Genomic DNA, 23,423 nt, shown 5'->3' on the forward strand with positions numbered 1-23,423 from the left:
GTTATTAACCTTGAAAATATACATTTGACCAACTTAGAAAAACTAAGTAAATGATTCATGTTCATTGGTTAAATTAATCAATCAAAATAAATTACTTAATTCATATTCATTGATTAAAAACTTAAGTTCCAAAAAAATTAAATAAGGGTAGAAGGGTAAAATTACATCATTTCTTAATGCAAGTGCAAAGTAAAAAGGTGACATATAAAATAGGACGGAGGGAGTACTATTTAATTTTAATTATCATGCTTTAATTGTTTCTTCTTTTATATAGATGTGAATAAATTGAACATTGTAGGTAATTTATTGTTGTTCATAATAATAATAATAGTAGTAGTTGACTAAAAGAATTTATGATGCTATTAAATGGTGTTGAACAAGTAATAAAACACTTACAAGTTTGGCAACCCCTCCTCATTAATAAACCTAACAACCTCTTAACCACTTTTTGTGTTTTAAAAATACTTACTTCTAGAAAAGAAAAAAATATTTTATTATTTCACCCTTAATTAAAAATTTAAGAAAAGAGTAACTTTTTAATGATGTAAAACTCCATATATTAAAATAAATATAATTTTGAAATTAAAAAAATAGTTCCATTATGTAAAATATAATTTATTTTGAAATAGAGTGAGTATTGCAAAAAAATTTAACCATTGTGAATTCCCACATTTTTTTCATTTTTAAACCCGTTCAACACTCATTAAAATGAAGGTTATTACTAACTATCCTTACCCATCTAACTATCATTAATATGATATTAAATGAATTTTACACGATATAAATTTAGATTAATCATACCTTATATAGATGTGTGAGAATTTGTCCATTTTTATTTGTTCATATTATTTTGAATGTTCAATAATACTTGTTTAATTTATAAAATCAATGAATAATTTATCATTTTGTGTCTATTTTATCCTCATTATTAAATACTATTCAATTTTTTAATGTTTAGATGACTTATATTTAATAAGGGTAATTTGGTAAAATTATCACTATCAGTTACTACTTCTTAATCTCTATGTCAAATATGTAATGAACAACTATTGTTTGTTGGACAAAAATTAAAGGATACCTATGACCTAGATTAGAGTTTGGCAAATTGAAAACACTTTCTCCGTTTATTTTTACTTGTCATTTATTTCTAAAATAGATTTTCATTTTATTTGTCATTTTTAACATATCAAGAAAAGAGAAATTAACTTTCTCCATGTTTTACTCTCAATATTAAATAGTTATTTCTCAAGGCCTAATATGCAACATTATTTAATAAAGTGACAAATAAAAATGAATTGAAATAGACAATAGTAACATCTAGCAAGAACACAAATATTAGTCAACTAGCTATCTCTAAAAGTTAATGTTGCTTTTGCTCAATTTATAGCCAGCTCAAATATATTTCTCCATTTAAGAGACGCTGCAAAATACTCCCCGTCCATTTTTATTTGTCTAGTATATTAAAAAAATAATTGTCTAATACTCCCATCATTTTGAAAATAATTAAATTGTTGAGATACCTTTTAAATTTCATTAACTTAATTGTTTAATCTTTAAGACTACTTTTAGAACATTCTTTCATTTTTATCCTTTATTTAGATTTTCTAGGTGATGAGTTCAAGAAAATTTATTTGCTTTGAATCATTTTAAAGATTAATTTTACAATAATTAATGCAAGCAAAAATGGAAAGTAATGGCTAATTTATGTCATAATTTTCTTTTCTTAAGGGGTGTGAACACCTTAACAATTTAATTATTTTGAAATGGAGGAAGTAATATTTGTTTAATTTAGAAAATCAAGAGATAATTTTATCATGTTGTGTCTATTTTACCCTTAATATTAATACAATTCAAATATCTAATACATTTTCTAAAACATTAAATTTAATATATTCTAAGGGCAATATAGTAATATTACTCCTATTATTTATTACTCCCTCCATTTCAAATTAATTGAATTGTTGAGGTATTTCACACCCTTCAAAAAAATAAGATTAAGACATAAATTAGGCATAACTTTCCATTTTTACCCTTATTAATTATTGTCAAATTTATGATTAAAATAACTAAATATTAATTAATCACTAATTCCAATACTAACTAATGAAGGATAAAATTGGAAGAACACTCTAAAAGTAATCTTGAAAACTGAACAATTAAGTTCATTTGAAAAATAAAAAATGTCTAAATAATTCAATTAATTTGAAATGGAGGGAGAATTTCTTAAGGTGTGTGCCAAGTTAATAATAGATAACTATTGTTGAATAAAAAGAATATGATCGAAGAATGTAGTGAATTTCCACCAACTTCAATTAAAGATCTCAAATTCGAGTTTTAAAATTTGAAAAATTCCTTATCAAACTCGCTTTTCTGCATGAACTTGCGGTAAAAGTTTCATACACGTTGGTCACTTTTTAGACCAATTATTTAAAAATTAAATAACCAATGTTTGAAAGTTGATTGAAAAGTAACCACTTTTGATGTGAAAAAAATTAAAATAATGGCATGGATTTCGAACCTATGCAATTTCCAAGTACAAAGGTTCAATATAGCGTGTGTGATAGGAAAAAATTACAAATATATCTCGAACTATCATAAATGGTATATAAATATCCTCCGTCATACTTTTCGTTCATTAATGCCCCTGCCGTCCAAGAAGCCGTGCACATTTACTATTTACCCCTCACTATTTGGTACACGTGGCGCAATTCTAAGGCTCAACTCGATTTGACCAAATAATTAACACAAAATTCAAATACCTGTCCATTACCCATTTAACCCACCCCGATACACCCATTACCCACATTGGAATTTGATGTTCATGTTCGACAACCCACATAGAAATCATGAACATTTGTTGAAATCTCAATCTGAATCGAGTTTTTGGGATTGTGGGTTGAAGAATTGAATTTGTTTTTTGATTTTAGCTTAAGAAGAAGAAGATTCCAAAAACTTCGTTTCCAAAACTTTGTTTCCATTTGGGGAAGAAACATAAGCTGTATTAGCTCAGAATCCCATTTTCCTTTCATGAGTTTCGTTTTTTTCTTGGAAAAACTATAGAATATGGCAGACATCAATATACATTTAAAATAAATAACTACAATTTATTTCTTTTATGTTATATGGATATGATTACACAATAAATAGCAAAGTTAATTATATACAAATAATCAGGATAGTTATTAAGTATTAAACAGAAAAGTTATTATTACAAGGATAACTAATTAATGTTTAGGCACATTTTATGTGATAAGTTTTTGATGTTTACCCTTATTAGTACTTTCTCTTTCATCAATATCCCTATATCACAATTTTTTTTATATTTTTCTCCCAAATTCCTTTCAATTTAAGATCCTTTTGAAGATTCTAGGAGCAATTTTTGTGTTTTGAATTCATCAAGTATCTTTTAATTGAATTTTTCCTCGTTTTTATGAAGATTATATTTGTATCTATATTTTCATCTATTTTTATAGGGTCTCGATTGAAGAATTATTTTGTTTTCTCCATTACAATGGTTATAGTTATAAAAAAAAATAGTAGGGAAGAACATGAGCAAAAAGAGATTGAGGTTTGTGTGATTGTCAAATTTGTATATCGTAGAACACTTATATACATAGATACTTGTATGGTATATTAACACACGTTGAAAAGGTGATTTGTGAATATAAGTATATCTGGATACATAAGTAATCTATCCAATTTAAAAGATTAATTAGGCAATACAAGTATAATTGGATACATCAATACTATATTTTTATAAGCAAATACCTGAGTTAACACCAAGCCTCAAGTAGTACAGGAAAAACTTGACCAAAAAGAGATTGACGTTTGTTGGCTTTATTAATTTTTTATACAGCCGAATACTTACACACATTGATACCTACACATTCTATTATTTTCCATTTTTCTTATTTCTAGGTTGTCCAATGTATCAATCTTTTGTTTAACAACAATGTATTCATAAGTATACTTTACTGGTGTATTCATTTTTTGTTTAACGACAGTGTATCCATTTTTCAAATTGTCGTGTTCATATGCTAATTGTTATATTTTACCTTGTTTGATATATTAATACATTAAGTTTTTATAAATACTTGTGTCCTTGATATATTAATATTTTAAATATTATAAATAGAGATACCAATTTGAATTCAAAGTATTCATATGCTAATTGTACAATTAATACATTTTCCTTTTTTAGTTCATTGTAATTAAAACTGTATTAGTGTATAAATAGAAAAATAAAAACATATACAAAAATACAGCTAGAAAAAGACATAAATTGTAGTAAAGTTTTTTAATAAATAACATATTTATAGCTATTGAATTTTAATACCCCTATAAATATAGTTATTTTTGTAAATTACTCTTTTTTCTTTGCAGAAATTGAAGATAATTTCAAGATTTATTGCGTAATTTGATTGAAATTTTTCAGGGTGAAGTTTGATGTTCATGTTTGAGAATCCTTAGTGTGTTGAATTCTGAATCAATGTCATTCGTTTTTGGGATTGTGGGGTTGAACAATGTTCAGATTTGAATTTTTGGTGTATCGGGTGGGTTAAATGGGTAATGGGCCGGTATTTGAATTTTGAGTTAATTATTTGGTCAAATCAGACTGAGCCGTAGGATTGCGCCACGTGTACCAAATAAGCCTTCTGTTATAGTGAGGGGTAAATGTAAATCGCTTTTTGGACGACAGTGACACTAATGAACGAAAAGTATGATGGAGAGTATTTATATACCATTTACGATAGTTCGGGGATATATTTATCCTTTGTCCCTTCCTCAAAATAGAAAAGATCCTATTGGAGAGTCGATAAACCTTGCAATCCAAAAATCTGTATTTAATACGATGTTAATACGGATATTAAACACCAAATAAAAAATACTCCCTCCGTTCACTTTTAATTGTCATATTTTCTTTTTTTTTTAGAGTCAAACGATAAGAACTTTGACTAACATTTTACGATGTATTTTTAGCATATTGATATGTAAAAAATTGCAATTTATAGTGCTTTTCGTATAGTTTTTGAATATCTAATTTTTTTGTTTAAAATATCAAATTAATGTAGTCTAATTTAACTTTCAAAATTAATCAAATTGACTTTCAAAAAAATACAACATAACAATTAAAAGTGGACGGAGACGATAAGTATGAAGTCTTGGAATTAGTTTGGTCAATATTTAAGAAGCTACCGGTAGTTGTATCTTTCCCAAACCAAACTGCTAGCTCCCCTAATCTACCAATTCCATGTTCAAAAAATACTAATGCACTAATAAACATGTAACCATTGACATTTGTAAAAAATTAGGCAAGAAAGAAAAAGGCTATTAGTAGATGGTTTACTAATGTTAAAAAGGTTGATCACCTTTTAAACAAAAAAGAAAAGAAATTAATGCAAATATATTCCTTATAATATTTATTTTGTAGAATAAATATATATAAATAATTTCATACATATTGTTGTATCAAATTTAATGCAGTGTATTTTAGGTAATAACTAATTTCCTTGTGCATCATTATTTGTAGTTATCTTCGTAAACTATAATATTATCAGTATACAAAAATTAAATTCATTCATAATTCAAACTCTTATGCACGAACAAATCAAATTAATAGTTTGGTACAAGAAAGATAAAATTATTTTTTAATTTTTATTTATGTTTGGTTGATCAATTTTTTTGAAAAATATTTTCTTTAAGAAGCCAAGTTTCTTAAGAACGAGGAAAATGATTACAGGAAAAACAAGTTCTACAAGTAACATTTCTTATTATTGTGTCCTTACTCCTCTCTACCCTTCAATTCATCTCATCTTCATTTCCACCATCGTAACCCCCCATCCCCGGCCTCCACCCCACTTCATTAGTATTTGACTATATTATACCATATATAAATATCTTTAGTATAATATTTTTTATTTACGTATCGAATATAAGAAATCAAAATACGTAAAAAAAAAAATTCTCTTATTTTTCTAAAATACATTTCCCTTCGTATCAAACATGCATACCATACCTTTTAACATATTTCGAGGGAGGTAAATCAATGAACCGACTTCTGACAAACGAAGAACACAAACCATAAAGAAAATTTATTGATCTCTTGCATGTGAACGATTTTAAAATTTTCTTTTATCTTTTTCTAATATACTGATCGAATAATAAATTCAATTAAACTATATGACAACATGTTATCAAAATTCAAGTCTCAATCACATGCATGGGAATGACTTCTTTCAACAATATACATGCATGGGAATGACTTCTTTCAACAATATACATGCATGAATACAAAAACAAAACAAGAAAAAAATAATTAAAACTTTAGGTCTAAAGTCTTCCTCACCATCCTCTATTTCTCACCAACTTTTCAAAATTTCCTTATTTGGGTTTGGCTATAGTGGTTACCAATCTTTGTCTGTTAAATTCACTATTCAATTCTACAAAACATATCACAAAAAATTATAATGGGGTGGTTAGGATCCCTCAATTTTTAATCAGAAGTTTCGAGTTTTGAGCTTAATGTATAAAAGAAAATCAATCCTGAAATGAAATGTTTTCTTCTTAAAAGGACTTTAAACAACACAAATCTGAATTAATCAATATCTCAATATTAATATCGAACACTGAATAAAAAAAATCATCATTTAAGTTGCTTCCTCCAAAACTCGTGACCACCCCTACCTCACCCCACCCCACCCCCACAACACACACAACTTTATTTTTTTTTTAAGAATAAATAAGGTAAACTTTTATTTATACTGGGTGTTTACACCAAGTATGAGGTTCTTCCCAATACAACAACTTTACATCAACGAGATAGGAATTATGTTCGTCTATCCATGTACATTCTATCCTTCATAAACTGTACATATAACATGTTAGATTACACTGAATATATTATTAATGAGTATTTACATCAAGTCAATTAATAAATATAAGATATTTGAACTTGCATATACATAATACACCCTCTAACACTTACTTAGTCCTTAGTCATGGAGAAATAATAGTACTATACATATTTATTTTAATTTGTTAATTTTTATAAAAATAAACACCCAATACAACTAAATATTTACTTTCCCTAGATGGGAATAGCCAGAGTAGTGTAAGTCAATAAAGTTTAGATCATAAAGCATTTTCGTTGAAAGAAAAACTCAAGATATATCCAAAGAAAATATATAGTACTCCCCCGTCCTATTTTAATTGTTATCCTAAAATTATCATTGATTAATTCAGATTCACACTTTGTATGATATGATTTCTTTTCATTTTTAGGGCTCGAACTCGAGACCTCTAATTAACGATGAAGGAATCTCAATCATCCCATCACAATTCATGTCGATACAGATATACAATTTGGATAATTAACAATTATTTCCTCTTATTACTATGAACCCTCTTTCTATTATACTAAACGTATTCTCATAATATTATCATAAAATAGTATGTGAACGTAATGATATTCTACATTTTCTTTTAACTTATATTCTGAATTCGTCTCTTTGCTAACGATTGTCGAGTCTAGTTAGGTAATGGTTGCTCATATTAGAGTTTAGGTTGGTTGGTTCATTAATTATATTAAGATGATTGTCTAAACTAATTCGTCATGATGAAGTTGGTCTTATGGATTAATTAGGTATAAGATCTATCTATTATCCAAAATTACTTTTTTTTTTATTATCCAAAATTACTTTAAATAAGCATACAACAAGCTCAAGTCACATATATCTACTTATATATAAGAGGGAGTTTATGATGGGACATTTGAATGTCCCATCATAAACTCCCTATATAATACATAATATAATAATATGATATAATTAATCATTTTTTCTACTATGTAATATATATAATATATATTTATTTTCTAAGGGAGTTTATATAATATAATATATAATATAATATAATATATACATAAACTCCCTATATAATACATAATATAATAATATAATATAATAAATCATTTTTTCTACTATATAATATATATAATATATTTTTATTTTCTAAGGGAGTTTATATAATATATAATATAATATAATATAATATATACATAAACTACCTATATAATACATAATATAATAATGTAATATAATAAATCATTTTTTCTACTATATAATATATATAATATTTATGAAAGTCCCATCATAAACTCCCTCTTATATATAAGTAGAAAATATAATAATATAATATAATAAATCATTTTTTCTACTATATAATATATATAATATATATTTATTTTCTAAGGGAGTTTATATAATATATAATATAATATAATATAATATATACATAAACTCCCTTTTATTATATAGTAGAATAGAATAGAAAATAAATATAATATATATATATATATATATATCTACTTATATGTAAGAGGGAGTTTATGATGGGACAAAAGTAGTAATATGTATTGTTTAATGTGAAATTATTGAAAACTACGTAAAATGTATTATAAATGTTAACAATTAACAACATTTGATTGAATCTTGAAATTTTATCAATGCTACATATATTCAGACAAGTGGAGTAATATATATTAAGTATTTAAAAATTACGTACAACCATATTATATTATATAATATAATATAATATAATATAATATAATATATAATAATATAATATAATCAATCATTTACAAATGACTTAAAATATTTAATATTTAAAAATCTACCATAAAATAGGTTGACTCTCAAAATTCTATCCGGGTCACATATATTGAGACAGAAAAAATAACATATATCATTTTAAAATTACCAAAAAAGTATTAAAAATAATAATAATTAACAACTTAAAATATCTGGAAGACATTTTAAAAGGGTTAATTTTGTATTTTTATCCATATCACATAAATTAGGAAGTTATTTGAAAGTTACATAAAATTATTAGAAATCACAATAATTAATAACTTAAATTTTTTTTTTTTTAAAAAGTGCAAATTTGGATGACTCTTCAAATTTCATTTGTGTCACATAAATTGAGACAACAAAAATAGCATATATTTCGTCCATTTTAATTTATTTGTCTTAATTTTTTTTATATTTACAAATTGCGTAAAAATACTATAAATCATGATAATTGACAACATAAAATATGTTTTGAAAAAGATACAAAAAATTGCACTGATTCTTGAAGTTAATCTATCGTAAAAATACTATAAATCATGATAATTGACAACATAAAATATTTCAAAAATAAATCCATTTAAAAAAATTTGATTGATTCTTGAAATTAATCTATCGTTAAAAATTATGTATAAAATACAATAAATCGTGATAATTGACAACTTAAAATATTTATTAAAAAAACAGAAAAAAAAATTGACTGATTCTTAAAATTAAATCGTGATAATTGACAACATAAAATTGTTCAAAAATGTTGTATGTGGGTAGTCTTATTGTGCCTTGAATAGCGTCAAAGAAAGTACAGGTTTGTGATAAAAAAACTTATTCCTTTATCCACGCAAACAATCGCTTCAAAAACTTCGTTATTAGCCCCAAAACATACCATTTATGTTATTGGGCCCGTGCATAGCACGGGCAACAAAATCTAGTATAATGAAACATAAATCAGCTATAGGATTGTGAAAGTTGTCCATGATAAATTCAACTTTAATTTGTATACCTCCATGTCAAATATAGATATTAAAAGTTCTCTATATTTTTACAGACGATCACAATATTCCAAAAGATAAATAATAGGTTCAATATCAACGTATTAGCAGGACTAAAACATATTTCCAACTAATAGATATCGCTAATGTGAGTTTTTTTTTTCATTTATTGTGTTTTATCTATAATTATGTCTATATTATTTTTTAAAAAAAGTAGAAAATCTTTTGAAACTACAATTTTAAATCTACCTCATTTTCTTTTGATACCTTCAATAGTTATTCATGAGTTGTGGTGCACTGATGGGAGTGTTTCACCCTTAACCAGAGGTCTCGGGTTTGAGCCCTGGGTATGGAGAAAATCCTATTGAGAGTGCCACCCCCCAATGGGCCCTATAGAGCGCAATCTGAATTTAGTCGGAGCTCCAATGTGAATTCCGGACACCGGATGGAAAACAAAAAAAAACAATGCTATGATAAAACTTGCTTATCTGATCCACATTAACTCCTAGCAAGTCAATAAACTTGCACATGGTGATTTAACAATAATTCAATAATAATATATATAATATAATTTTAAAATTAATTTTATTTTTTAAATGTTACTTTTTTAACTTTACCTTTAAATTATTATCATTATTTAAAAAAAGCTCCTAATTAATTAATATTAAAAACTAGCCCAACTAGATTTTATTTACTCATGAGCAAGTCTTCAAGGTCAAAATAATAACTCATTAAATTTAAATTTCAGTCCATAAAATAAATAAAGTTAAAAATTCAAGATCAGTGACATGTTGGATTTTACCATTGGAAGTGATTGAAAAATGGAGGGAATTTTTTTGACGAAGAGTGAAAATGTTACTACTTCATTTTTTGGAAGAAGTATACGATGAGATGAGAGAGAGAAACTTTCAAGTGTTTAAATATAAAAGCATTTCTTCATATTGTTGAAGGTATGAGAAGAAGACAAGTCTTGCGCCGTCATTGTTTGCTCGATTTCAACTTTGTAAATAATTAAGAGATTATTTTTTGAACAAAATTATTAGTCATGTGCAGTGTAATTTTTCCGAAGCAGTTCTTGTTAGTTATAACTATCTGATTCTTCCTTAAATATTAAGCATAATTTTTTCAATGATATCTACTATTCTTTCTTAAAAATTCAAATGTGATTTGTAGTTTGTCGAGTGAGTACAAAATTTTGCAAAAGTGAGGCACCACTATTTACCTAAAGTAAGTCATTCAATCCTGAAAAGATATATTACATAACCTCAAATGCTTAAGAACACACTATAAATTCAGTCGACTCAATTTTCTTTCGATCTTATTTCTACTATTAGTCTTATTAAGTGTTTATTATTCATTTTTATTGAATACAAATTTAGCACATACAACACCATAGAATTAAAATAAAAATGAAGCATCATTGATCCATGAATAGAGAATAGGACTTTTGTGGTTGATGATGAGACACATTTTCCCCCTCCTATTCCTTTTTATTTTATTTTTATCATTCTCATCTCATTTCTAAATAAAAATAAAAAATTAATTTCTTAAAATTAATTCTAGCCAAAATAAAAAGAAAGGCCAACCACAAATTTCACAAAAAATAAATAATATTTTTCCTCTTTTCTTTTAAATGAAAATATATATATATATTTTTTAAAAAAGCTTCTTATCTAACTAACCATAACCAGAGGCACTGAAAGCTCAAAAAAAAAATGGCGACCTTAACTTCTTCTACTCTGCAACTAACAAAATCAAACCCTTTCTTCTCAAAATCTCCTCTCAAATTCCACGCGCCGTCGTACTCCTCCTTCACCATACGCGCCACCACTGAAGAATCTTCACCTTCCGACACCGACGAACAAACCACCGCCGATTCATCCTCCGATCCCGACAGTTTCGAGAATCGTCTCTCCCAAGTCCGTCTCCGGTACCGTAGTGGAACAGGGAAGAAAGCGGAGGTACGAAAAACTCGAAAGGGGAAAAAAGATTCATCTGGATCCGGATCCGGGTCGAACGTGTTTCTCCCACCAATTCCTCTAAAGGAACCTGTTTCCGAAGGTTTACCCGTTGAATTCGGGTTTAGCCCGTTTTCAGAACGGGTCAATGGACGGATCGCCATGCTTGGATTATCCGCATTGCTGTTGGTGGAGCTTGCAACAGGTAAGAGTGTGATTAATTATCATACGCCGGCGATTGTGTTCATTCAGGTTTATTTTGTCGCCGCCGTAGCGGCAGTGTATTTGAAGAATGAGAAAGAGAAAGTTAGCGTTTGGCCTAAATAGTTGAGCTGCCATTGTTGAGCTCTCTGAGATTTTTTTTTCTTCTTCCTATTTGTGCATTTGTATGTATGATAAACTTCTCACAGTTGTTTAAATGCTACTGATTTTAGTATCAGATCGTCTCGTAGCAACGGTACAATTGACTCCTTATAATTTATAGATTACGTATTTGAGTTGTGAAATTTGATACTTTAGTACCTACATGTAGGGGCGGAGCTAGTAGCTAACTTTAGCTCAAATACTGTATTCTGTATTCTGCATATAAATGATATATTCAGAATCTAATAAGCAAAAAATATCATGATTGGAAATCCATAAAATAGAAATCTTGGCTTCACCTCTGCCTAAGTAACATTTTTTTTGTGTATGATTCTTGCATCGAGCTGTCACGTAAATTCTTTTTAGTAACATGTTGCCTGAGCCATCTTGTGCGTGTCTAGATTATTTTTTCGAGTTTTTATCACCTTCCATAAGTGAAAGTACCAAGTAAGTTTCACTGAAGTTTAGGTAAATGAGAAAAAAAAATACCTAATATATTTTGTTTCGATTAGAATTTGAACCTTGATCTTCAAAGAGAGCGTCAACTTTATTAACAATTAGGTCACATTAGTGTTATCATATTTAGAAAGTACTGAAACATCCATCATATACATATATGATTTTTTTCATTTCCAACCATAATATATATGGTTCAATGAGTTGTTAATTGTTATGTGTTCAAACTCTCAGTACGGAGTAATGTCTTTAGTGGGAAGCATTTAACCCTCCGAAGTGAGATTTTCTCGACTCATATCTGATTAGTCAGACCCCAAAGCAGATATCAGACATCAAGTTGAGCTATTTGAGATTTTCTCATATTTGCTCAACATATCGTTGTACCCTTTCTTTTCTGTGCATTTGTATGATAACTTTTCAGTTGCTGTAGTGTTATTGAATTTAACCTTGGATGTTTTTTTGACCTCAATCAGTTTAAATTAGGTAAATGACTTCTCTAGAAGTAGGGGAAAATAAATTTCGTAACATTTTATATTTGACAGAATAAGTATCGCAAGTTTTAGTAGCATAAAAAATAAAATGAATAATTTTTTTCCTTATAATTAATATCTTTGTTCGGGACAATTATAACCTCTCTTCCACGCTTATGGGTAACCTCTTTGGAGAATCGATGACTTAATATTTTTGTTCGCATTATAATTCCCTCTTTCATTGTAATTGTAATCGCTGGGAGAATCGATGACTGACATCTTTATTGTAACTTCCCAAAAAATTGATGAATATAGGTACCCTCTTTGGAGAATCGATGACTTAATATTTTTGTTCGCATTGTAACTATCAAGTTTGCAGAAAGTCTCAATCTTATAAATACGTACAGATAGATTATATAATTAGATTCTTAAATGTTTTCGAAATAAAGCAAAGGGGTTGCTTCAATTATATGTAGATTGGAACTTCCTGCAAACTTTATAGTTTGTTCAAAATCAAATTTAGCTATTTGTTTACTAGCTCTCATTAGTTATTTAAAACTAAATCGACCAATTAATAAAGATATGCCAAATAATTGAGACCATCGAGACTTAACGGTGGATTAATAGAGCTCTCGAATTCAAATCCTAAAAATGTAGAACTTTTGATGCATAACACTTTATCCCTTCAATGAGAATGGATACATAATGGTGGTCAGGAATTTGAACCCCAAGAATGGACAACTTTTTGATGCATAGCATCCCTTCCATGAGAATGGATAAATCATAGAAGTCGAGAATTCGAACCCTTGGATTGAACTTCAAATCCTAAGAATGGACAACTTTTTTATGCATAGCATCCCTTCCATAAGAATGGATAAATCATAGAAGTTGAGAATTCAAACCCTGAGATTGAACTTCAAACCCTATGAATGGACAACTTTTTTATGCATAGCATCCCTTCGATGAGAAGGTAAATAATATAAAGTCGAGAATTCAAACTTAGAGTCTAAACTTCGAACCTTTTGAATGGACAACTTTTGTATGCATAGCACCCTTCAATGAGAAAGGGTAAATAATAGAAAGTTGAGAATTCAAACTCAGAGTTTGAACTTTGAACCTTGAGAATGGACAACTTTTCTATGCATAGCACCCCCTTCAATGAGAAAGGGAAAATAATAGAAGTCAAGAATTCAAACCCTGAGAATAAACTTCGAACTCTGAGAATGGACAACTTTTCTATGCATAACACCCTTCAATGAGAAAAGATAAATAATATAAGTCGAGAATTCAAACCCTGAGATTTAACTTCGATCCCTGAGAACGGACAATTTTCTATGGACAACACTTGATACCATTAGTGAGAATTGATAACCTTTTTGGTGCAGAGCCCTTGCCCCTTTAGCAAGAGTCTACGCAAACCCAGATAAGTTCAACTGGCTTCAAATACCGAATAGTTAAAACCAAAAAAACATTAAGGAGGACAAGGACAGGTCTCAAGAGATGCAAGTGAGGTAGTATGTACAACCATCTCAATCAGGATAACTTTTTGGTGCATCGCGATTTACCCCTTTAGTGAGCCTACTCAGAGCAAACCTGGTTTAGTTAAACCGGTGGCTTCAAATTCCAAACAGTTAAACCAAAAAAAAACACTAAAGAGGACGGGAACGTCTCAAGAGATGCAAATGAGGTAGTATGTACATCCATCTCAATGATAAAGGTGTCACAGATGGTGTTATTGTTAATATCATACTTAACCTGCATAATTTTACCTTGGACAAATTTCCGTCACCGACCTGTTTGTCTAACTGGCCAACACAAGCTGGTTAGAACCACTGAACCCAGGCACTTAAACCAGAAGCTTTAAACAAAGCCAGCATGCATATTAGCAACTTAAAACTAGTAAAAATAGCGTTCAAGCCAGCATAGTAGAGCATCTTAAACTAGTAGTTTTCTCCTCCAAAAGAAAGCAATGGTAAAAGCACATTCCTTGGACGGCCTACTAGCAACAAGACTTCTTTTTTACTAAATAAAGACATGCATCAGTGCATTCTCCCCAAAGATTCGAGGTTCAATGGAGATATCAAGTCAAGATCTGCTTCTTTTTGACAGAGAGATATCAACCTCTTCAGGCCAGAACCCTATTTTGTCTAGAGTCGCCTTCTTCCTCTTCAACATTTAACATTTGTCTAGATGCATTCAAAAGTCTATCTCTGTTCCTCAGTTACACACAGCATATCACCTGTACACGTCAGCAAGGAACAACAATTTACTTTCAGGAACAAAGAGATGCTGAAACAGTGTTTCCCATGGTGCAGCTGCTGATATTTCAGGTATATCAAGTCAAAATCTTCTTCTCTTCAATCTGGAGACGTCAAATTCCTCTTCATGCCAAAGCTGCCCACTCTGTCTAAAATTACCACCTTCTTGCTCTTCGACATTTCTCATTCGTCTAGGTAAAGGCCGATCCTTGATAGTATCATCAAATTCTCTGTCTCTAGTATTACTTCTTTCAACAAATTCTGCATCAGCTTCTTGATAGAACCTAAAAGGCCTAGGGCCACCATTTGGGTGGAAACGGAAATTGTCATTTTCACTGTTATAAGAAGGACGAAAAGAACGAACAGGTCCTCCTCGCCTCTCACCATACTTCCTTCTCTCGTCGGTACTTCCACCACCACGAAGCTCAGGAAATCTAGCAGTGTGTATCGGCCCATCAAAGTACTCATCCCCATCAACCCTCTCCCGACGATCTAAAACCTCAAGTCTCCTATTGCTTCTAGTAAATACCCGATCAGGTGGACTTCTTCTGCTAGAAAGAGACCTCGGATGACTGTGCTCCTGTACAGCATCCACGTCCCGCAAATCATTCAGACGCCGAGTAGTATATGAAGGGGAATCACGTCTTCGAGGAACTATCTCTTCAGTGAAAGAAGTCCGTGGAGAAGACCTCATCCTATCTTCCCTGTACATAGCTGGTGACCTGTGATGAGATGAATCTGGGGGACCATTATTGTATCCTTCATTCAATCTCCTCCGAGGAGATGACCAAGGGCCAGGGGACCGTGTACGAGATCTAACAGGAGATTTAGACCGCATTCGAGGGAAACCTCTTCTCTGCATTGTGGTAAACTTTGTATTGCTCCGAACGAAATGACCATCCGGTCCATCATTGCGTTCAATTTCAGATTCCCCAACAGTAGGTCTACGTTTAGGTCTAAAGCGATAATCAGCTACACCTCCATAGCTTTCAAAATCACGCCCAGAATCCCATTCTCTACGTAAACTGTCAAACCGGGCTGAGCCCCTCCCTCTTCCCCGCATGAAGTTCCCCCTTGAGCTGCCAAATGACCGGTCCTGAATCCTATCTCGCACAAATTTAGGACCATCAGCATAAGTTTCATCCCTGAAAAAACACAGAAAGAAAAAGTCATAGTTGAGCAGCATTCAAATATAAAAAAATTACGAATCAAACAGCAATAAAAAGAAAAATCACCTATTCCTCCGTAGATGAAATTTCTCCTCCTCCATATCTGAATACCTTTCTCTTCCACTTCTTGAAGGCAGTGATCTACCTGTAATAGGTCTGAAATTACTAGGAGGTGTCACATTGGATGCACGAGGTAAGCTGATTATACGGCTCTTGCTTCCAAAATTTGTCAAATCTTTACTAGAGGTAGCATTAACAGGTGTTTCGGCATTTTGCAAAGATGACACAGCTGTTGGTGACAGATCAGATCTTCCAATATACTCATTATTAGACTCACCAGCATTTCTTCCAGCCCCACTGCTTCCAGCAGGTGTTACGTCATAAAAGACATCCTTTTCACATCCCTCCTGCACATCTGCTATTCCTGATTGATCAACTGATCCTTGGTGAACAGTGCCAATTGGTCTCTGCTCATCATCTCCGGTTGTTTCCTCCTTATCTAATAATGGACTCTGCAACTTACCATCTTTATGATCAATTTGGACAGTTTTCTCATCACAGCCTTTCACAAAGTCATCATTAGACTCAGTATGAACTGGTATAGTGTAACCTTTGTCATCATTATTGAAGCAATGAGATTCCCTAACGCCAGACAAGCCAGAAGAATGAACATTTTTGCTGGAAGATACATTATTTTTCTCTGATTCCATCCCCTCAGCAATTGGGTCTTCTTCAATCGATGGCATAATTGGTTCTCGGACCTCACCGTCTTCATATTCCTCGTCCTCTCTGCCACACCCCACACTCTCAGTGTCAACATGTCCCGCAATAGCATGATGACCATCAGATTCATAATCAGAACCATAACATTCTTCTTCTGTACCAGCTGATATACTTATCTTTTCCTCATCATTTGCCGATCCCTCAACACTTGCAAACACATTATGTGGGTCTTGTGTCTTTTTGCACACCATGTGATCTTCAATATTCATGCCCACTGAAACAGATGTCTCTACATTATCACTGGATACATTTGCTTCTTTGAGTTCAAAGTTTGCATTTTGAGCAGCAATATCAGCATTTGCCTGATCTAGAGCATTTTTACTCCTATTAGCTTCATTAGTATGAGCAGAGTACTCAGACGGAGTAGACAAGTCTCCACCACTCACAGACAAATCTGAACAGGTAGACAATCTAGAAGGGCATCCCAGTGGAGGGGTCAAAGGCATTGGCAATGTAGAAGAAGAGGAGGAACAAGACGAACTCTCCTGAAGCTGCAAAACCCTTGCAACTGATTGGTGAGCAATCACATTTGCTGTCATGGATATTTTCTGGCTAACTTCATGGAGTGGTTCACATTTCATTGGTTTTTCCTGAAGTAATTCCTGAGGACCTTTAGTTGACAACTCAATAGACTGCAAATTCTGCCTCACAACTTCAGGTTTTCCTACCTTAGCCTCCAATGTTCTAGCATTAGCTTGTACCAAGGCTTCTTCTACAGGTTCTGACTTAACAGTTTTACAAGTAGTGGAATTCATATTTCTACTCAATGCCGGATTTTTCAGTAAACTAGATAGTGGACTAACCCTGCTGGAGTCTACTTTAGCTAATGACTGAAGTACAGAGGAGTCAAACCCTCGTAAAGGACTACCAAGACTAAGATGAAGCCCATCCACGGGCTTGTATGGTAGGCTAGGATGTATTGAGATGGGAAAATTAAATTCATGCCCACTAGCTCCAACAACTTGCTTCCCTTTATCACCATTAGAACCAATAACAGAAGCAGAACTAATAGGCGGCTTTATGTCTAGTAAACTAGATGTCTTACGTAACAGATCAATTTGACTTGCATCTTGAACAGGAACATCATCACCAGAATCCCATGAATCCATGGGAGTATTCAGATCCCAGTTAGATCTATTTGTGCGTGCGGTATCATCAGCATCATTGTTATTCAATCCATTGTTGCAACTTCCGTCCTGGGAAATGTCCTTCCCTTTGTTCAAAGATAGAGAAAGCAACGAAGGATTTAGAGCTCCACGCATCAGGCAACTCCCTGCTGAATTCGGATCAACCAAAGAAGAAACATGAGGTTTCTTTGGGCCTAATGACAGTTCAACGTGCCCTGAATCGGCAGGAAGTTCAAGTTTACTGTGGTTTTCCCCTTGTTTGGCAATAACTTCCTTCTTGACAGCAGTAACTACTGCTGTACCTATAGCTTCCTGGCTAGCTAGTTTTTGGGTCAATGCTGGTTTCACAATATTGTCAACATTTCTTGAAGGTCCAGAGGTAGTATTAGGATTTGTTTCCGAAGATATGGATAAAAATGGTAGCATAGTAGGCTTAGAGTCATCTTTCACACCAGAAGGTGTTTCTTCTTTTACCTCTAGAAGAGAGTTCTTGGAAGTGTCAGTTTTACCTGTACTGTCACACAAATTCAAGGTCGATCCCTGGCTCAACCCAGAACATTTGGTCTTTGATTCATTTTCATTAGATAAAGATGATGGCTCAGCACGGATAGGTGAAGGTGGTTGGAACATAGAGTTCCACCTCTTCTTAATAGGGATACCTGACGAAGAGCTACTAGACTGCCGAGCAAGAACACCAGGCTGCAAATACATGATGAAATAGAGTGATATTAAAACAAAGCAAGTATAACAGAGTTAGACCAATTCAGCGGCAAATCAGAGATCAGATTGAGACCTCTTCGTTCCCAGAAACCGGCATGGTTCTACAGCTTTTTTATCTCCAGAAAATATCACTCTAGTACAACGAAGTAGCTCAACACATCTGAAAAACTAGATCACAGTCCTCTAATATCACCCTGCAATCAGATATGCCAAAATATTACAACACAAAAGAAGAGAAACAGACATTCACGATGACAAAAAAGAAAAGAAAAAAACACCCCACCACACTACCAAACAGACACACATAAAACAAAAAAAGACAGCTATTTTAGGAGATATCAAGAGCAGATCCAGATAATGAGTGAAAATCTAAGCATCTAAACCTCATAAACATAAGAAGACCAGAGAATAAAATAATCTAACAATCTAAGTTCCTACTAACAACTAGCAAATCACCAGATTCCTGCAAAATTCACGAAATCTCCCACCCCATAAAATAAATGCGAAACTACAATAGTAAAAAATCATGAATCTTCTAAACCCAAACTAGTTTCGGATCGAGTCACAGTCAATTGATTGCAGATATACGAAGCAACGAAGACGATCCACCGGACTTATACTTGGTCAACGTCCTCCTCAACACCCCCACCAAACACAAAAGGGGGAACAACCCAGAAACACCTCCACCCACCCACCCTCTCTATACAATTTAGGCGATTGTCGAGTTCTATCCAAATTAAGCAAACCATATAGGAAACAATCGATCAACAAACACAATACCCACCACCATTCACAATTCACAACAGTCAAATAGTCCAAATCTATTCGATTTCCATGAAACCCCATCTCGAAAAACCTCCATAGATGAACAAAAAAAGCAAATTCATCACTCATCAGATCCTATTTCAGGTAAACCCCAGATAATCAAGAATCAAAAAACATAACTTTACCTGACAAAAAATCAATACATACAAATTTATCACTCATCAGATCCCTATTTCAGGTAAACCCCAAACATTCAAGAATAAAAAAAAAAACTTTACCTGACAAAAAACCACATACCCAATATAAAGCAACAATTAAACATGTAGAAAATACACAAATCTAGCATAAAAAGAAGAAAAGTGAGAACCTTTCTTTGTTCTTAGACAGCAAAGAGTATTGAATGAAGCAAAAAAATATTGTTTTTTTACAAAAAGAGTGATAAACAGAGAAGAAGAAGAAGAAAAGGGGAGAAAGACTTTGGTTATGAATTTTCTTGGTGGTTTCCTTTTGGTATATGTGATGGAAATTGGTGTTTTGGTTAGGGTTTGTGGACTTTTCAATAATTGCAATCTTTCCTTTATTTAAGGCCCTTTATTGCCTACCTACCTACCATACCATTTTATTTTTTTGGTATTTCATTTCGACTCGGATATTCACATTCAAATTTGATTAATTTGAAGTCACTTAATAGGACTCTATTTGGGATAGCGTTTTTTATTAATTTTTTTTTATATCCAATGTTCAAACTCCAAATCTCTAATCAAGAGCCAATTTTAGCTTCTTATTTTATTTTTTTATTAATGACACTTTTCACTTATTTTCTTTTCTTTATTTTCTTGTATGTGAAGATAATTGGAGAAGTTGTAATTTTGTGTTGGTTAGGTGGCAAACCATATGTTCCATAGTCTTTTTTTACATTGCTTGAAAACAAAACAAGAATCTAGAATAAAGATTGCTTTTAAAATTTATCATCTAGCTTAAATTTTAAGAAAGGCACAAAAGGGTCAATTTTTCGAATGGTCGTTACTTATTCGGGTCAATTTAGATAATGATCATTCAGTTTCTAATATATTACAACAATTTATATGGAGCTAACCATGGAAGGAGATAAAAGATGAACTCTCAATCTATCTTACTTAAAATGCTCTATTTCTTATATTTTTTTCTTTGAATATTAATGAGGCGTGTGGAAAAGGAAGAGTCCCAATCAATATATACAATTATTTCTTATCAATCTAATAAATAATTTATAAATGTCAACAATATACATATGCAGAGTATTTGAAAGAGATTGAACTTAAATTTTAGTTTATGGTATACTCCATCAATTTTCATGGAGACAATAATTGGATGCGATAATAACAAATCGCTAAATTATTTTGTTTAGAATGTTATTCTTTGAATTCTTCCCTCCGGATATTTGATAAAGTTAACACTAAAGATAAATAAATTAATTATATATAAATATTTCTTGTCAATTTAATAAGAAAGTTATAATATTGACAAATATATGTGTAAAGAATCTAAAAGAAGGATTAATTCCAAATTCATCATCTAATTTAATAATAAAAAAAGCCAAATAAAGAGGTCATCTCTAAGATGCCCCTCATCGGATTCTTCCCTATATAGATATTAATAAGGATAAATCCAAATTTATTATATATGAATATTAACTGTCATTTGAATTAAAAATTTATAATGTTAATAAATATACATATTATTATTAGAAAAAAAAACTTACTGCATTCACTATAGTTGTTATTTATTAGTACTCCGAGATATTTCTCCGTCCCTTTTTAGTTGTCATATTTCTTTTTTCAGAGTTAAACGATATGAATTTTGATTAACATTTTAAGATGTATTTTTTCATTTTGTTTAGTTGTTTTGTTGTGCTTTTTACCAAGCCTAGTCTATCAAAAATAGCATCGATGCGGTCTACTACGCACTATCCTCCTCAAGCTGTACTTATGGAATTACGCCGAATATGTTATATTTATTGTAATTTAGACAAATAGTTTTATAAAGTTCAGGAAGTAGGAGTTTCCTTCAAAGACTTCAAAAATCCCCTGTAAGAAGTACACGATGGACAGCTAAAAGTACAAGCCCGTGAAGCTACAAATTAGATAGAAGGAAAGGAAAAAGTGAATTAGATAGAAGGAAAGGAAAAAGTGAATTAGATGGACCTAATTAGAAAAAAATTGTTATCTTTAATCAAAATGAATGAATTGATGACGTTAGAATTTCCAAGAAATTTCCTACTTACTTCTGTTATGCTACATATTATTGCTTTTTTGACTAATTATTTATCTTCAATGCAATAAAGTCTAGTCTTGATGCTTTGTCAGTCACAAAGAAATTGCTACGATATTACCTTACAATTTCAAATAACAACAAATTTCAGGCAGCAATAGTAAGAATCGCGTTCCTTGGACTGCCTACTAACAACAAGATTAAAGCAAAAACATGTATTAATGCATAGATTCAAGGTTTGATGAGCTGTTAAATCTTTCAAGAACAAACAAAATGTAGAAACAGTTTTCCCATGGCTAATATTACAAGTTTAAAATCTTCTTTTCTTCAATCTGAAGACATCAGATTCATCTTCGACATTTTTCATTTGCTTAGCTTCTCCTCTCCCTTCGCGATACTTCCTTTTTTTGTCAGTACTTTCATCACAATGAAGCTCGGGAAATCTACCATCAGCCCTCTCCTGATGATCTAAAATCTCAACTCTCGGCCTATTAGTTCTAGTAAATACCTGATCAGGTGGATTTCCTCTGCTAGAAAGAGACATCGGATGCCTGTGCTCTTGTACAGCATCCACATCCCTCATATCATTCAGACGACGAGCAGTATAAGATGAAGAGCTAGAGTCACACCTTTGAGGAGCTATTGCTTCTTCAGTAAAAGAAATACGTGGAGAAGACCTCATTCTATCTTCTCTGTATATAACCGGAGACCTGTGCTGAGTACGGGATCTAACAGGAGGTGCACTTGGATGTCGAAATGAACGCAAGGCATCTGGACTCCTCCTCCTATTACTAGCAAAGGCAGCACCATCTAGTCTACTATCCCAAACAGCAGCTGTATGATTATGTCTAAAGCGATAATCAGCTACACCTCGATAGCTTTCAAAATCACGCCCAGAATACCAATCTCTACTTAATCTGTGAAACCGGCCACGGCCCCATCCCCAGCCCCTGTCCCTCCCTCTTCCACGCATGAAGTTCCCCCTTGAGCTACCAAATGAACGATCCTGAAACCTCTCTCGCACATCCTGGATGTTCTCTCTTTCATCTCTGTAAAAACCGCAGTAAGAAAAAGTCAAGAGTTGAACAACATTATTAAAAAAATTACAAATCAAACAACAATAAATTTTAAAAAAATCACCTATTCCTTCGCAGATGGAATTCCTCTTCCTCCATATACCAATACCTGAGGTAAACAGGTGTTTCAGTATTTTGCAAAGATGAAAGGGCTATTGGTGACATATCAGTTCTTCCAATATACTCGTTATTAGCCTCGCCAACATTCCTGACAGCTCCTCTGCTCCCAGCAGATGGTCCGACACGTAAGACATCCTTTTCACATCCCTCCTGCACATCTGCTATTCCTGATCGATCAACTGATCCTTGGGAAATAGCGCCAATAGGAAGCTGCTCATCATCAATTAGGTCTTCTGCAATCAACTGCATGATTGGTTCTCGGATCTCACCGTCTTCATATACATCGTCCTCTCTA

At 31.8% G+C, this 23,423-nt stretch overlaps 5 protein-coding genes across 6 annotated transcripts in view; 3 read left to right on the top strand and 2 right to left on the bottom strand.

The window, feature by feature from the left end:
* Positions 1–23,423, top strand: part of LOC125818561 (histone H4) — a 400,968-nt gene that overhangs the window by 249,649 nt on the left and 127,896 nt on the right. The window lies entirely within an intron of this gene.
* Positions 1–23,423, top strand: part of LOC125818537 (spliceosome-associated protein 130 A) — a 201,231-nt gene that overhangs the window by 81,404 nt on the left and 96,404 nt on the right. The gene's annotated exons all lie outside the window — the stretch shown is intronic.
* LOC125818553 (caffeoylshikimate esterase-like) overlaps positions 1–23,423 on the bottom strand; it is a 271,599-nt gene that overhangs the window by 74,570 nt on the left and 173,606 nt on the right. The gene's annotated exons all lie outside the window — the stretch shown is intronic.
* Positions 11,291–11,936, top strand: LOC125818557 (uncharacterized). The gene has a single exon (XM_049498047.1). It carries the CDS (start codon positions 11,329–11,331, stop codon positions 11,896–11,898), a length of 570 nt encoding a protein of 189 aa, XP_049354004.1. The 5' UTR covers positions 11,291–11,328; the 3' UTR covers positions 11,899–11,936.
* Positions 14,524–20,252, bottom strand: LOC125818539 (uncharacterized). Of its 2 annotated transcripts, none has more exons than XM_049498023.1 (4): positions 20,050–20,252; positions 18,991–19,111; positions 16,354–18,896; positions 14,524–16,263 (listed from the first exon to the last, which is right to left on the bottom strand). In XM_049498023.1, the coding sequence occupies exons 2-4, from the start codon at positions 19,012–19,014 to the stop codon at positions 15,201–15,203; spliced, it is 3,630 nt and encodes a 1,209-aa protein (XP_049353980.1). In that variant the 5' UTR covers positions 19,015–19,111; positions 20,050–20,252; the 3' UTR covers positions 14,524–15,200. The 2 variants fall into 2 exon arrangements, with proteins under 2 accessions (XP_049353980.1, XP_049353981.1); XM_049498024.1 differs by having other exon boundaries at positions 19,961–20,248.

Source organism: Solanum verrucosum, unplaced genomic scaffold (genome assembly GCF_900185275.1).
Source record: "Solanum verrucosum unplaced genomic scaffold, falcon-dt-bn FXZP01000252.1, whole genome shotgun sequence".
Lineage (NCBI taxonomy): Eukaryota > Viridiplantae > Streptophyta > Magnoliopsida > Solanales > Solanaceae > Solanum > Solanum verrucosum.